At 39.5% G+C, this 13,519-nt stretch overlaps 1 protein-coding gene and 1 long non-coding RNA gene across 2 annotated transcripts in view; both read left to right on the top strand.

The window, feature by feature from the left end:
* The first annotated feature begins 3,389 nt into the window (after window positions 1-3,389).
* The window catches only part of ptprc (protein tyrosine phosphatase receptor type C), a 64,262-nt gene continuing 54,132 nt past the window's right edge, over window positions 3,390-13,519 (top strand). Inside the window, exon 1 of the mRNA XM_042056345.1 lies at window positions 3,390-3,468. Coding sequence (XP_041912279.1) covers window positions 3,390-3,468 — 79 coding nt within the window. The remainder of the gene's footprint in view (window positions 3,469-13,519) is intronic.
* On the top strand, window positions 8,511-11,713 carry LOC121677558. The gene is made up of 6 exons (XR_006021032.1): window positions 8,511-8,645; window positions 9,937-9,957; window positions 10,062-10,436; window positions 10,564-10,743; window positions 11,267-11,371; window positions 11,623-11,713. It is a non-coding gene; the product is annotated as an uncharacterized LOC121677558 (long non-coding RNA).

Raw genomic sequence — 13,519 nt, 5'->3', positions numbered from 1 at the left:
TGTATTGATTTTACATCCTCATGTTAAAACGGTGCAAAGTGTAGTGCGTCCTGTGCCCTCACACAAGCCCAGCGCTGCACGTTTATTAAGAGATCGAGAGAACTGAGCCCCAGAGCACATGGTGTGAAAACCACCACTGCCCACTCCTTCCTGAACGACCTGTCTGCCCTGGGCCGGCTAACGGCTGCCTCTGTCAGGTGACCTCATTGCCCCAAGTCCCGTGCCCAGGTTAAAGGTCAGCCTCGCTCGTGCGTGGTTACAAAGCGCAGGTCATCAGGCGGTCCAGAGACAAATAAAAGCCCCTCAGCCCTTCACTCATTCCATAGGCACGGCTCAATTCATAAGGGTTGCCAGGGGAAACCAAGCGCTTGGTGTTCCAACAGTGCCCTCCAGTGGCCACTCATGAGACTGCAAGACTTTTATTTTCACTTCAAAAAGAGTTAGGGGTTGTCTAGTTACTTCCAGTATTTGTTTGTCTTGCCTGTTTTTTTAGCCTTGTCACAGGAAGGTGGTATGAGGATCTGCTAGCCATATAGGTCTAATTATCTCTTGTTACTAGACGGTTCCAAAAAAAAAGGCAGAATAAACAGGAGATGACCCAGCCCAAGTGATTAATTACTTTTATCAGTTTTTAACTCTTGTAATTTCTCTGTCATCATATTTACATATTTGTAATGCAGATGACCTGCATGCTGTACTCTGCAGGATAGTGATTGCTTCTGGCTGTATGCTGGTGAGCTGCATGGGGTTGCACATTGCATGACGAGGCTACTGTATGTGTCACTTGCACCACAAGGAGTATGTGCATGGTAGATCTTTGAACACCTTCTTTGTTTAAAAATAAACTGGGGCTCTCAAGTCTCACACATTGTTATAATGTGATTATTAAATATATCGATGAAATCAGTTTATTTTGTGCTTGTAGCATGCACGTAACCTATGATATGTGCACATTTCAAGGTGCCACAATACTCTGCATCAAAACGAACGCATGGCATGGATGTGAACTACTAAACTCCTTTAAGCTGACATGACATCAAATGACCAATTTTTGCCCATATGACTAATGACCTATTGACCCAAGGCCCAAAATCGTCACCAACCAGTACTGCAGCACAGTTACACAACCACATACATAACTTATCAGTGTGTCTGTCTGGTAGTGGGTTATATTTATGCACTATTTAATGTTCAGACTCACAGCTCACACATCAAACCACAACCTCCCTGGGTTTGAGTTTGAGACAAGGTCTACAAGTAAACAATGTGGTTTAAAGCACATTCACACATTGACTGTGAGACAAACAGTTGCAACACAAGCCACACATGCACGCTAACGTCTTCTTTTTCACGAATGTAACTCGTATTTGATTTTTAATTACAAGTTAAAATGACGAATCCGTTCATTTCGTACAGTTTGCAGGTTACACATGCAATTATCCTTCAATAGCCGTAGTGTTTCAAGATGGCACAATGATCTGCATCAAAACAAGCGCACAAGTTCAAATTCATGCATGGCATGAAATGTTTTATTTGCCAAAGAATAACCATACAACTAAACTCATTTAAGCTACTAAGGCTAAATTTATACTTTATTTATGCCTAAATTACGCAGTCTGTATAGATCACAGCCTGCCAGAGACTGAAATAATGTACCCCAAACAAAGATAGAACTGGGAGGGAGGGGATAATAACCTACTCCTAAATTTATTTAAAATTAATGTTTAATGTTTTAATTAATGTAAAGGCGAGAGAGAGAAAGAAACATGCAGTTTCATAATACAAGAGAGAAATGACAGAGAGAAGGGCCTTCACATAAGATAAAGAGAGTTTGGGTCCCAAAAAGAGACAGCGAAGTTGTGAGCCAGATAGTAGGTCCATAAATGTATAGATATTTTATCAATGGACTCTCCTTAATGTCTTTGTTATTCTACACCTCTTCTTTCTTTCTATCTCCCTGTCCTTGTCAGACAGGTACTGTACACACACGCACACACACACACACACACACACACACACGGCCAACTATAATTGTCTAATGACTAATGACCTATTACAATAATTTCCTGTATATTAGCCACATTGTGTATAAACCGCAGGACAGTGTTTTATGCAAGTTAAAAAACGAAACCATATCATATGAACTTTTCCTCATAGCTGAAGAAATATTGCACACTCAATGTATAAACCTGGGCTAATAGTAGAAATAATAGTAAGTCTAAATACCACATATATGTCAACTCTATTTCTATGGATGATAATTATGACCGCCACGCAGCGAAGCGGCGGTCAAATAGGTTTAGTCAGATTTTTTTTTTTTTTTTTTTTCGCATGCCTAAATTTCCGTCAAGGATTCCCGGGACACTGAAAGACCGGGGTACACGAAACTTGGTGGGCATGTAACCCCACATGGATAGCATGGAACCATCGTTTTTCGTTTTGATCTGTAGCCCCCCCGCTGGACTGGACCCCCTGAAAGGAGGGTAGGGCAGACACAGTTCTCTGTGAATATCTTGAGAACTGTAGGGCCTAGGATGACCAATTTTTTCTGTATATTTGCCTCCAGGGGTCATGTTAACCCATTTCATTTGCACACATGTGCACAAACAGATACACACGCACACACATACATTAACAGTAATCATACGTATGACACACACAGTAGACATATGTACTCATGCATGCACAGGCACATACGCAGGCACACACACACACACACACACACACACACACACACACACACAACATAAACATGTACATGCACACATGCACACAATTCAAGAATTTCTCAGAATTATGAACAGGCAAGATTGAGGTGGGGTTGTATAAAATTAATTTTACATGTGAAATCTATGAACTAATCATGTTTTGGTACTTGTTGTCTAGCAGATACCAGTGAGAATTGACTGTGGATAATGCAATTTAGTGAGACATGTGCTGGACTTGGCGGCGGTCATATTTTGTAGCGCTCTGCGGTACATCTAGTTTGCTGAAGTGCAGTGAATAAACAAGCTAAATGATTGTGGTTAGCTAAAAAAAAAAAAAATTGTGACTACGTCAACATAAAATGCGCTGAACTTCAACTTCAAGTTGAAAAAGGGGCACATTTCCACCACAGTTACAGTACTGCCTCTTGGTTGTGACTTGCAGTGCTCCTTGTCTATAGGCAGGTTCAGGTGAGATTTTAGGGGTAAAACCACACAGGCCACAACTGACAAGAGGCAACAGATTAACAAGAGTTTTGTGTTTTTTTCTTTTGTTTAGAAAATCATTTTAAAGTATTTATGCGTTTTAGACAATGTTGTGAAGGGCTTATGAAAGGCTTCTTGAATGACGAGAGATCTTGTGTCGCTCTTCAACAGGACGTCAGTGGTGGCTGAGCCAAACGCATGCAACTCTTGGTCATGGCACGTCTCTCTGGACTACAGGTCCTCTTGGCTCTTGCAGTCCTCTATGGCTCGGCTCAAAGTAAGTGTCCAGTTGCATTTTTTTTTAACTCATGGAGCATCACTCGTTTGAATCCTGTTACTTTTTTGTGTGAGGAGTAAAGGTCGGAGGAGGTTTTATGAAGGAAATGTACAGAGATGTTTGTTTAATGAAATAAAAATTCACATGTAAATACCTGTCAGAGATATATTAATAAGTTCCTCAAATGTGTCAAGACTATGAACTATTATACTATAATGTTTCAAGATAACTATTACTTAAGTAGTCTAAGTAGGCAAGACTGTATGAAGTAAATGTGCAGGAATAAGACTTATGGAAGCTGTAGATTATTATAAAATGGTTTGACCAGTCTTCTTTCTCAAAATATGTAATAATAATAACAATAATAATAATAATAATAATAATATAATTACAATACAATAATAAGGACAATTTGACTTGGCAGGACCAATCAGCAGGGTTTATCTATCTAGTGTAACCTGAGCTACATTACACATTGCAGAAAATGACTACATTTCCATGCACTCCATATTCCTAATAAGGTTATGGAAACGTGTGTCCACGTCCAGCAGAGACGGAATGTTCCCGTTTACATCTGCGTCATGACATATCAACAGTCTCTGTCACTGAATTTCATTCATGACCGCAAAATAGGTGCATTTGGGCAGATTAGAGCAGATTATTGTTTTGCATTTTATCATCATAATAGGCCGCTTTGTGGGGTTTCAACTGATTCTTCATCTGTCTGTCAGCAGTGCGTGTCAAACCTGCTTCTTTGAGCATTACGATGCTTTCACCCATTGATAAATTCCATCATGACATCTAAACCTTCAGGTTTTAATACTGTACATAAATTGACCTCATCTTCACTCCAGAAGTGCAAACTTTTTGCCACACTTTTTGCTACATTTGCCAAATGTCAGAGCATCAAACCAAGCTACCAAAATTCCTTGCATAAATAATATTCCAAAAGAAGCTCTTTCTGAACCAAAGCTTGGGATTGAAAGGAAAAAAGATACTACAGTATACTGTATAATAGTTAATCTAAAAACAAACAAACAAATAAACTTAAGGAAGAAAAAAGTGTGTGTCTTTTATTGTCACTACATATTCCCCTGAATACATGCTTTGTGTAATTTGGGGGTCTTTAAAATATTGATAAAAACTTAACTTAAAGATGACAAAAAACATTCTAGAGTAATCCAGTCTACCTACAGTATTTACTCTGTAGAGCAACCAATCATGTCTTGCTTTAACATTAATGTTTATGTGCTGGCATAAAGCAAATAAGCCTATATGCTTTCAGTTGTATACAATTGTAGAATTGTATGCACCCCTGGTAAAGTTGACTAAAAACAGGTTTAAAAATAATCTTTTGGTGATATATCGTAATCTCACCATGAGGAAAACAATGAGGAAAAATCCAACCTTGAAGGGAAGTAAATTTATTTATTCTGAGAAACAAAAATACCTCAAGAAAAAAAATATTTTTAACAAAAAGACAAGTGCCACAATTATTGGCACCCTGCATGTAATACCTTTGCCAATAAGATAGCTCGTAATATTCTCATATGACTACATCCCATATAGTTTTTAGAATACAAAGCAAGAGATTTGAGACCATTCCTCTGTACAGAATCTCTCCAGATCGTCCGGATTCCCGGGTCCCCACAGGTCATTACAGGGCTGTAATTGCCTTCGGCCTTGTACCTACGGCAGAGTTACAGCCATGGGGATATCCTTAACCAACCCCACTTCCACTCGTGTCATTAACCGTATGAGCTCAGGGCATTCTCACTACCTTTAGCTATTAGTATTTATCCTGGTCATTGTAAGTGCCATTCACACATGCTATATATTGTTTTTTTTTCCAGCAGTCTAGGCTACCCAGATCTGCCAACATTTCATGTATTAATACTTGCATTGATTTTTAAATAATAAAAAGACAAAAAGGGTATTATAAAATTATTATATTTTGACATATATCTCACCACAGCAAGCTGACAGCTCGACATACCTTTCACGTGTGTGTAGGGCAGACTGTCCTGAATCTGGCAATATAATTACCATGGTGGATGGATACTCTGGGGCTAAGCAAATGTGAAAAACATGCCTTATGGCAATAAATGGCATTTTTTATTTAGTGATGAAAATTCTGATTTATTTGAAACAAACATGCAATATTTATATAAATCAAGTAAAATGTACCTGTAAGAGGGGAAAAAATAAGAATACTGTTTGGAGCTGACTTACTTAAAAGAGAAATAAACAATAAATGTTTCAACTACACACACACACACACGCGCACACACACACAGACACACACACACACACACACACACACACACACACACACACACACACACACATCAAAACACACTTCCCTGCATTAACGCTGGCAGTTACAATGGGTGTTGCTGTTGGAAAATCATGCAGAAGTGCGGCTAGCTCTGACACACTCCAGTGCGGCCATGTTGCATGCAAGCGCACACACACACACACACATAAAACACACACACACAGAGAGAGAGAGAGAGAGAGAGAGACACACACAAAACAAACACACACACACACACACACACACACACACATAGACACACACAGATACACACCTAATATACCATTCCGGCATTCTATATATTATCCCTTACGTAAGGGCTAATGTTGTGAGTGTGATGTTGTAGCAGCTTTATCTGAGTCTGCCGTTTCAGGGGCGTAAGATTGCAATATCGCTTGCTTGACAGCAGCAGCAGCTGAAACATGCTGTGGCTGTCAGTCAGCTCTATATTTTCCTTATATCTCAGGTTATTGGGGTTGTAACCATAGCTACACGGGTATATGTGGTTAACAAGAAAATTAAGCAAAGTACTGTAAGAGGGCAAAAGGTTAAAAGTTTCCATGACAACACCCAAAAACGCTTTGTGATTGATGTCACATCCCTTACTGGTTTGCCAAGACGTCAGTCATCTACTGAGAAGGTGAAACCCAAATTCTGATTGGATTGTTTCATATAGGAAATAGAAGGACCTTTGACCCTTTGTGAGGATAAAGGATGGAGCACAGTTGCTCCAGTTTCAGATTTTGCGCAGATCTCAAATTGGGTTAAATATTCTGCAGAATATACATTCACTCTACTGCTCAGTGTTGCAAGGGCTTAGACTTAGTCAGGCTGTGTCACTTTGTAGAATTGTGATTAAAATATTGACAGTTCAACGACTACTTTCGTCTCAGCGTGTTTCCTTGGAACCAGGTTTTCCAGTGTGCTAATTTGAATTGAACGAGTAGGTGTGATTTTTTTCCACCACACTATTCTGACGACTCTGCAGCTCTTTTTGGTTGTTGGCAAAAGGCAGTACAGCTCCCATGCAGATGTGCCACCAATCAGATGCTCTCTATTGTGCCCCTGTATAAAGTCTATATGATCTTGGCCCTCATGCCAAACTTTGTGGTTTTTCACCACATGATTAGTGTGCACCTTCCTCTGTAATGGTGATAAGAACTTGTAGTTGCTGACTCTCTCTGCAGTTGAGCCATTGATGGTGATGGAGCTTCAGTCCTTTTCTCCTGTAGTCAATTAGCTCTTTGGTACGGGTGACATTGAAAGCAAAGTTGTTTTTTTGTAAAGTTGCAAAAAACTGTTGTAATGTAATTTCCACCAGTCACCACAGTTCACCACAAAATGAATATCGCAGCCAGGGACTGAACATAGAATGGTTTTCATTTTGGTTCGTTCTGAGCATTATTTTTAAAACATTATTTTTTCGTTCCTGTTCCAGTGTTCCAAGGCCACTCCTAAATGGTAACCGGTTATGTTATAGAAGTTAATAATGTTTCTTTAAAATTACATTGCCTTTACACGTGGTCCATCAACTTCCATTACTCCTGCAAGCACAAAATCATCACCAGGTAATCATGGCAACACATTTGACGTTTATCTCTTGAAGGGATCCTGTTTCTTAAAGACTTTTAAAGACAAGCGGCAGCTTGTAGGTCAAGGCTGTCAGATCCACACTGAGAAGATGGCCATGTGTCACTTTCTACCCTCTCCAGTCCGCCAAAGCTAAGCAATGAGGTCAGGTTATGATTTCTAGTGTGTGGGTTTTGCCATTCTGTACCTAACCAAAAAATGAGCATTAAGCATTAAGGGGAAAAAAGAATCTTCACAGCCCAGTCCTCATCATATCACATGAAAATGTTGATGTTCCTATTTTCAAATTTTCACATTATATTTCGCCATAATCACATGGGTGAATTTGTGGTGTATCAGGATTTTTGTTTGTCCAGCTACATTTATCATCCATTATAGTAAGTTTAGCATGCTTTCCATCCAAAAATCAGATAGGCATACCCCTCGTGCACGCACCTCTCCCACTCTTCCAAGCACGGCTGCTGCAGGAGCTCCTTTTTAAACAACACTGCACTTTTGGTTTATAGTAGACATTCAGACCCCCACTCAACTTGCCTCCACTCAAACCACAACAATCACAACAACAGTCACAGGTTTGCTCTCACTTAATGGAAGCTTGCTTGTTTGTTGTTCACTGTGATGCAAACTGATTATTTGTCAGCCATTTTACTAATGACCCCATTTTGCCCCCGTTTCTGTGTTTCAGCAATCCAAGAATGTCCTGACATTAAGTGATAGATAGTGTCTCTGAAATTATGGAAGTATGAAATTATAGAATAATAATTGTTTTTTGGCAAAATGAAAAGAAATCCATGGTGTCTCTGTGCTCTGCAGTGATGTTTGATATTGAGGAGAATGATGCTGATTCTGTGATGATGATCATCAAAACCAAAGAAAAAAAACCCAGTGGCAGTTCAAGTACCACTGCCCCTGCAAATATGCTTATCCCTAGTATCTCTTGTAATGATGTTAATGATAAAACCAGAGCTATAGAAAATATTGATGGGTACACACTTGAATTCAGTGATGGCTCTTCATCTCACTGGAACACTGGTGTTCCAATCATCATCAGCAACACACAATTGAAACCATGCACCACCTACCAAATAAATGGCATTGCCACTATTTTGTGGAATGAGACTGATGTTACTGTACTGTTATTAAAAAACTGTTACAGTATTTGTGCAATTTTGTTCCCCTTACTTTACCTCCATACTACTCTTGCACTAAACTTTTCTTGCATGCATTTCAGATCCCACTCACACCAACAGCACCAAAAGAGATACAAATGGTAAAGTAACATCACAGAATACTTAATATGGTTAGGTTTTTTTAAGGAAACAATTTACACTGTCACTAATCAGTACAGTCAGTGTTTATACAGCTTGTTTTAAATTAAATATTTAGGGAGTGATACAAGTTCAAATCACTTATACAGTGTAAAGTCAGTTTGTCTGTCAAGCACTATCTGTACCTCAGCCTTTTTGAGCAACACTCACTTTTGGTTTAAACACTCAGGGCCAGATGTACGTACATTTGCGAACGTAGCGTTATCAGCGCCATGGACACACCGCAGATTGCGAGCGCTGTCAGACTCAAGTTTCCGTCGTATTTATCAATCGTTCAATCCTTAGTGTAAACTGCGCCTTTCTCTGCCCTTCTCCGCCCATAAACGCAATTTACGAAGGTCCACAACTGAATGGCAGCGCCTACAAGCGCAGTTGAATGAAGTTAACTGATGACAACATTAAAAAGAATCAAACGTTTAGCGATCATGAAATAATACCATACGTGATAAGATGTCAACAAACAGGGAGATAATGAAGATCAGTAGTTCTACTCAAACTACTTGTGCACGTAGGCTATGGAAGATTGGTCAAATCTAGCAAGTAGGAAAGTTTAAGTGAATGACGTGAAAGTGAAAGTAAGACATGCGAAAGGCCAACGAAAGTTAAGGTTGCTTTTGGTAGTACAAATACTTTCACCACAAAAACTGGTGTTCTAAATAGCGATTCTGTTGTCTTTGAAAGGTTCTCTTATTGACGCATTGAACTGCAATGTGGATTAACACCTGCTTTTACAAGGCGGAAGTATTTAGGCGCAGAATAGACGTGCGCTTTCAGGAGCAGTCTTTGTACATACCGCGGAATACATAACTAGGCACTCTTTACTCTTCCCCTCCCATCTTTTTACGCTAAACTCCCACTTTCCCCTGGATCCTCCCATGAATGCATATGCATGACATGACAATCGCAATCTGCCACTTTCAGCTCCCGCAACAGGCAGTTTGCGCCTGTTTGTACATACCTCGCATTGCGGCCTGTTTGTACATACCTCGCAATGATTTTACACGCACATTGCGAAACAAATACGCCTGAAATGGGCGCAAAAACGTTAGTACATCTGGCCCTCAGACCCCCACTCAACTTGCCTCCACTCAAACCACAACAATCCCAACAACAGTCACAGGTTTGCTCTCACTTAATGGAGGCCTGCTTGTTTGTTGTCCACTGTGATGCACACTGATTATTGGTCAGGCGTTTTACTAATGACCCCATTTTGCCCTTGTTTCTGTGTTTCAGCAATCCCAGAATGTTCCGACTGTAAGTGATAGTGTCTCTGAAATTATAAAAAGTATGAAATTACAGAACAATCATTGTCTTTTTGCAAAATGAAAAGAAATCCATTGTGTCTCTGTGCTCTGCAGGGATGTTTGACATTGAGGAGAATGATGCTGATTCCGTGATGATAATCATCAAACTCAAAGAAAAAAATCCCAGTGGCAATTCAAGTACCATTGCTCCCTCCATGTCTACGTCTATCCCCGATATTTCCCCTAGCTCTAGTATCCCTAGTAATTATGTTACGGATAAAACCAGAGCTATAGAAAATATTGATGGGTACACACTTGAATTCAATGATAGCTCTTCATCTCACTGGAACACTGGTGTTCCAATCGTCATCAGCAACACACAATTGAAACCATGCACCACCTACCAAATAAATGTCATTGCCACTGCCAACACCAGCCGCGTTTGTAGATTAAGTGGTACCACAACCAGTTTCACAACCAGACACATAGGTAAGTTCGTAATGGTATGGCACTTTGTGACAGTTCATGTGGGATCTGAAATGTACTGTACATGTTATACCTGTTAAATATACATACATCCCTGTGTGGTAGATACTTATTACTATTCATTCATTAGGCGAGAACGAGTTCAGCTCAAACGTGACCCAGAAAAACGACACAATTAAAATGTGTTTTGGGACTCACACGTGGAATATAAAGGACTCATGGTGTTTCGAGAAGAAGAAGACCTGTGAGGTGACATCATTAGTCATACCTGTGGAAAACTGTGGTGTCACCATAAAGCGTGTGCCCCTTGGTATGGAATTTTATATTGTGATTTCCATCCTTCTTAAAACCTAGCTTTCCCAGTGTTAATCTGAATAAGTTTTGCATTTGTGTTTAATATGACTGACAAATAAATTCTTAATGGTCTTATGCGCTCCTATACATTTTCACTGTATTGTGGTCTAGAGATTCTGCCTGAGAGTCCAGAGTCCTCTCAGTGGGAGGCGCTCAGATATACTCAGATATATATATACAGTACCAAGTCAAATTGTAGTTTGACATTCTCTTTTGTTTAGATTTCTATTCTCGTCTGTTTTTAGTGTCCCACACTTGTGGGACATTGCAATGGACAACAGTTAGACAAAAATAAAAAGGATCATAATAATATTCAGAAGAAGTTAAAGGTTGTGGACAAAGGCATTGTTAATTTGAAATGTGAGAAACAGGGGTTTGACTGTAAAAACTCACATGACTGTATGATTGTGTGTCAAAGCTAATAAAAATAATATGCACAGGAAATTGTCAAATGTTCTGTCCAAAATGTTATTTTGCAGTTGATCAGATTGATGTCAATTATACGCCAAAATACCCTATTGTGATTGAATGGACAAATAATCCCAGTGAATGTCAGAATGAGACTTTGGATTTCAACTGTACAGGTAAGAACATTTTTTTTTCATGTCCAGTTCTCCAGATATGGAGTAATACTAATCCTAAAAACATTTAGCATTCATTCATTTAGCAAACATTCATTCATTAAGACTAGGCTTAATCCATGTCCAACTGGCATTTATCTATCATGTTATAAATGTTATTATAATAATGGTAAATATGCATTATAAATGATCTGGAAAATACTTTCTTTTAAGCACTAGATGGTACAGGATGGTACAAAACATTTTCTTTGAAGGACCAGATGGTAGTTGATGAATTAGAACCATTCAAACATTATACCTGCATCGGAACCTACAACAAATCTAATTTAATCCTTCAGGGCCAAATAAATGTGTCCCTCGAATGTGGTAAGACACTATTTATATTATATTTGAAAAATCCAGTCTCAGAATCAGATTATGTATGTGCAAAATCCACACATGCAAATGGAAAAGATAGAAATGTTTTTATGCAGTTCTATTTCTACAGGCACTTGATCATGTAATATAATTCACATCTAACACCACAGCACTGTTGCTATTCTTAGTTTGATTAGTAATCTTTGATCTGGTTAGGTGGTGAGATAATGGCTACTTGAATATATTTGTAATTTGATGAATGTTACTTCTTTTATAGATGTAAAGGTTACAATGCAAGAGGTTACTGAAAAAACAAGCACGTCACTTACCCTCCACAGTACAATCGAAAGTGAAAAGTGCGCAAAAGTAAATTTCACCCGTCATACCATGTGTGTTAAGAATGATAATGGTGGTAAAGGTGAGTGATAAAATGTGTTGATCCCTGCAAATAAATGAAACATGTATTGAAATGACCTGTAGCTTGATTTTCTTTGAGGTCTGAATTGTTGAATCCAGAAGTATTTAGTGTTATTATGACCGCCGCGCAGCGAAGCGGCGGTCAAATAGGTTTAGTCAGATTTTTTTTTTTTCTTTTTCGCATGTCCAAATTTCCGTCAAGGATTCCCGGGACACTGTAAGACCGGGGTACACGAAACTTGGTGGGCATGTAACCCCACATGGATAGCATGGAACCTCCTGTTTTCGTTTTGATCTGTAGCCCCCCCGCTGGACTGGACCCCCCGAAAGGAGGGTAGGGCAGACACAGTTTTCTGTGAATATCTCGAGAACCGTAGGGTTTAGGAGGACCATTTTTTTTTGTATGTTGATCTCAAAGGGCCATGTCAACCCATTCCATATCCACTCATTTCATGTATAGCGCCACCTAGTTAAACACAAAAAAGTAAAGATGAGGTGTTGTAATCGCAGGTATCTGTGACCTAACATAGTCAAAACTGCACGAAATTGGAAGTGTAGGATCATTATGACACCCTCTGAATGCACGCCAAGTTTCGTGGAATTCCGTTCATGGGGGGCCACACAATAAATTAATTTATGTTACTATACACCAACTGGCCTGGAGGTGGCCGGAGACAGTTTTCTGTGAATATCTCGAGAACCGTAGGGCCTAGGAGGTCCACCTTTTTTTTGTATGTTAGTCTTAAGGGGGCATGTCAACCTATCCCATTACCACTTATTTCATGTATAGCGCCACCTAGTTAAAAATTAAAAAGCAAAACATTAGGTGTTTTCATCACAATATCTCTGGCTGACATGGTCAAAACTGCACGAAATTGAAAGTGTAGGATCATTATGACACCCTCCGAATGCATGCCAAGTTTCGTGGACTTTCGTTCATGGGGGGCCTTACAATAAAATAATTTATGTGTACATTTAGTGACCGTACACCAACAAGGATTCCCGGGACACTGAAAGACCGGGGTACACGAAACTTGGTGGGCATGTAACCCCACATGGATAGCATGGAACCATTGCTTTTCGTTTTGATCTGTTGCCCCCCCGCTGGACTGGACCCCCCGAAAGGAGGGTAGGGCAGACACAGTTTTCTGTGAATATCTTGAGAACCGTAGGGCCTAGGGTGACCAATTTTTTGCCTATGTTTGCCTTCAGGGGTCATGTAAACCCATTCCATATGCACACATGTGCATAAACAGATACACACGCACACACATACATTCACAGTAATCCTACTTATGAAACATACTCACACAGTAGACATATATACGCATGCATGCACATGCACACACACAGGCACATAAACAGGCAAACACACAC

This window comes from Alosa sapidissima, chromosome 12 (assembly GCF_018492685.1).
Source record: "Alosa sapidissima isolate fAloSap1 chromosome 12, fAloSap1.pri, whole genome shotgun sequence".
NCBI classification, from domain to species: Eukaryota; Metazoa; Chordata; class Actinopteri; order Clupeiformes; family Clupeidae; genus Alosa; species Alosa sapidissima.
This window is presented reverse-complemented; position numbering and strand designations above follow the sequence as displayed.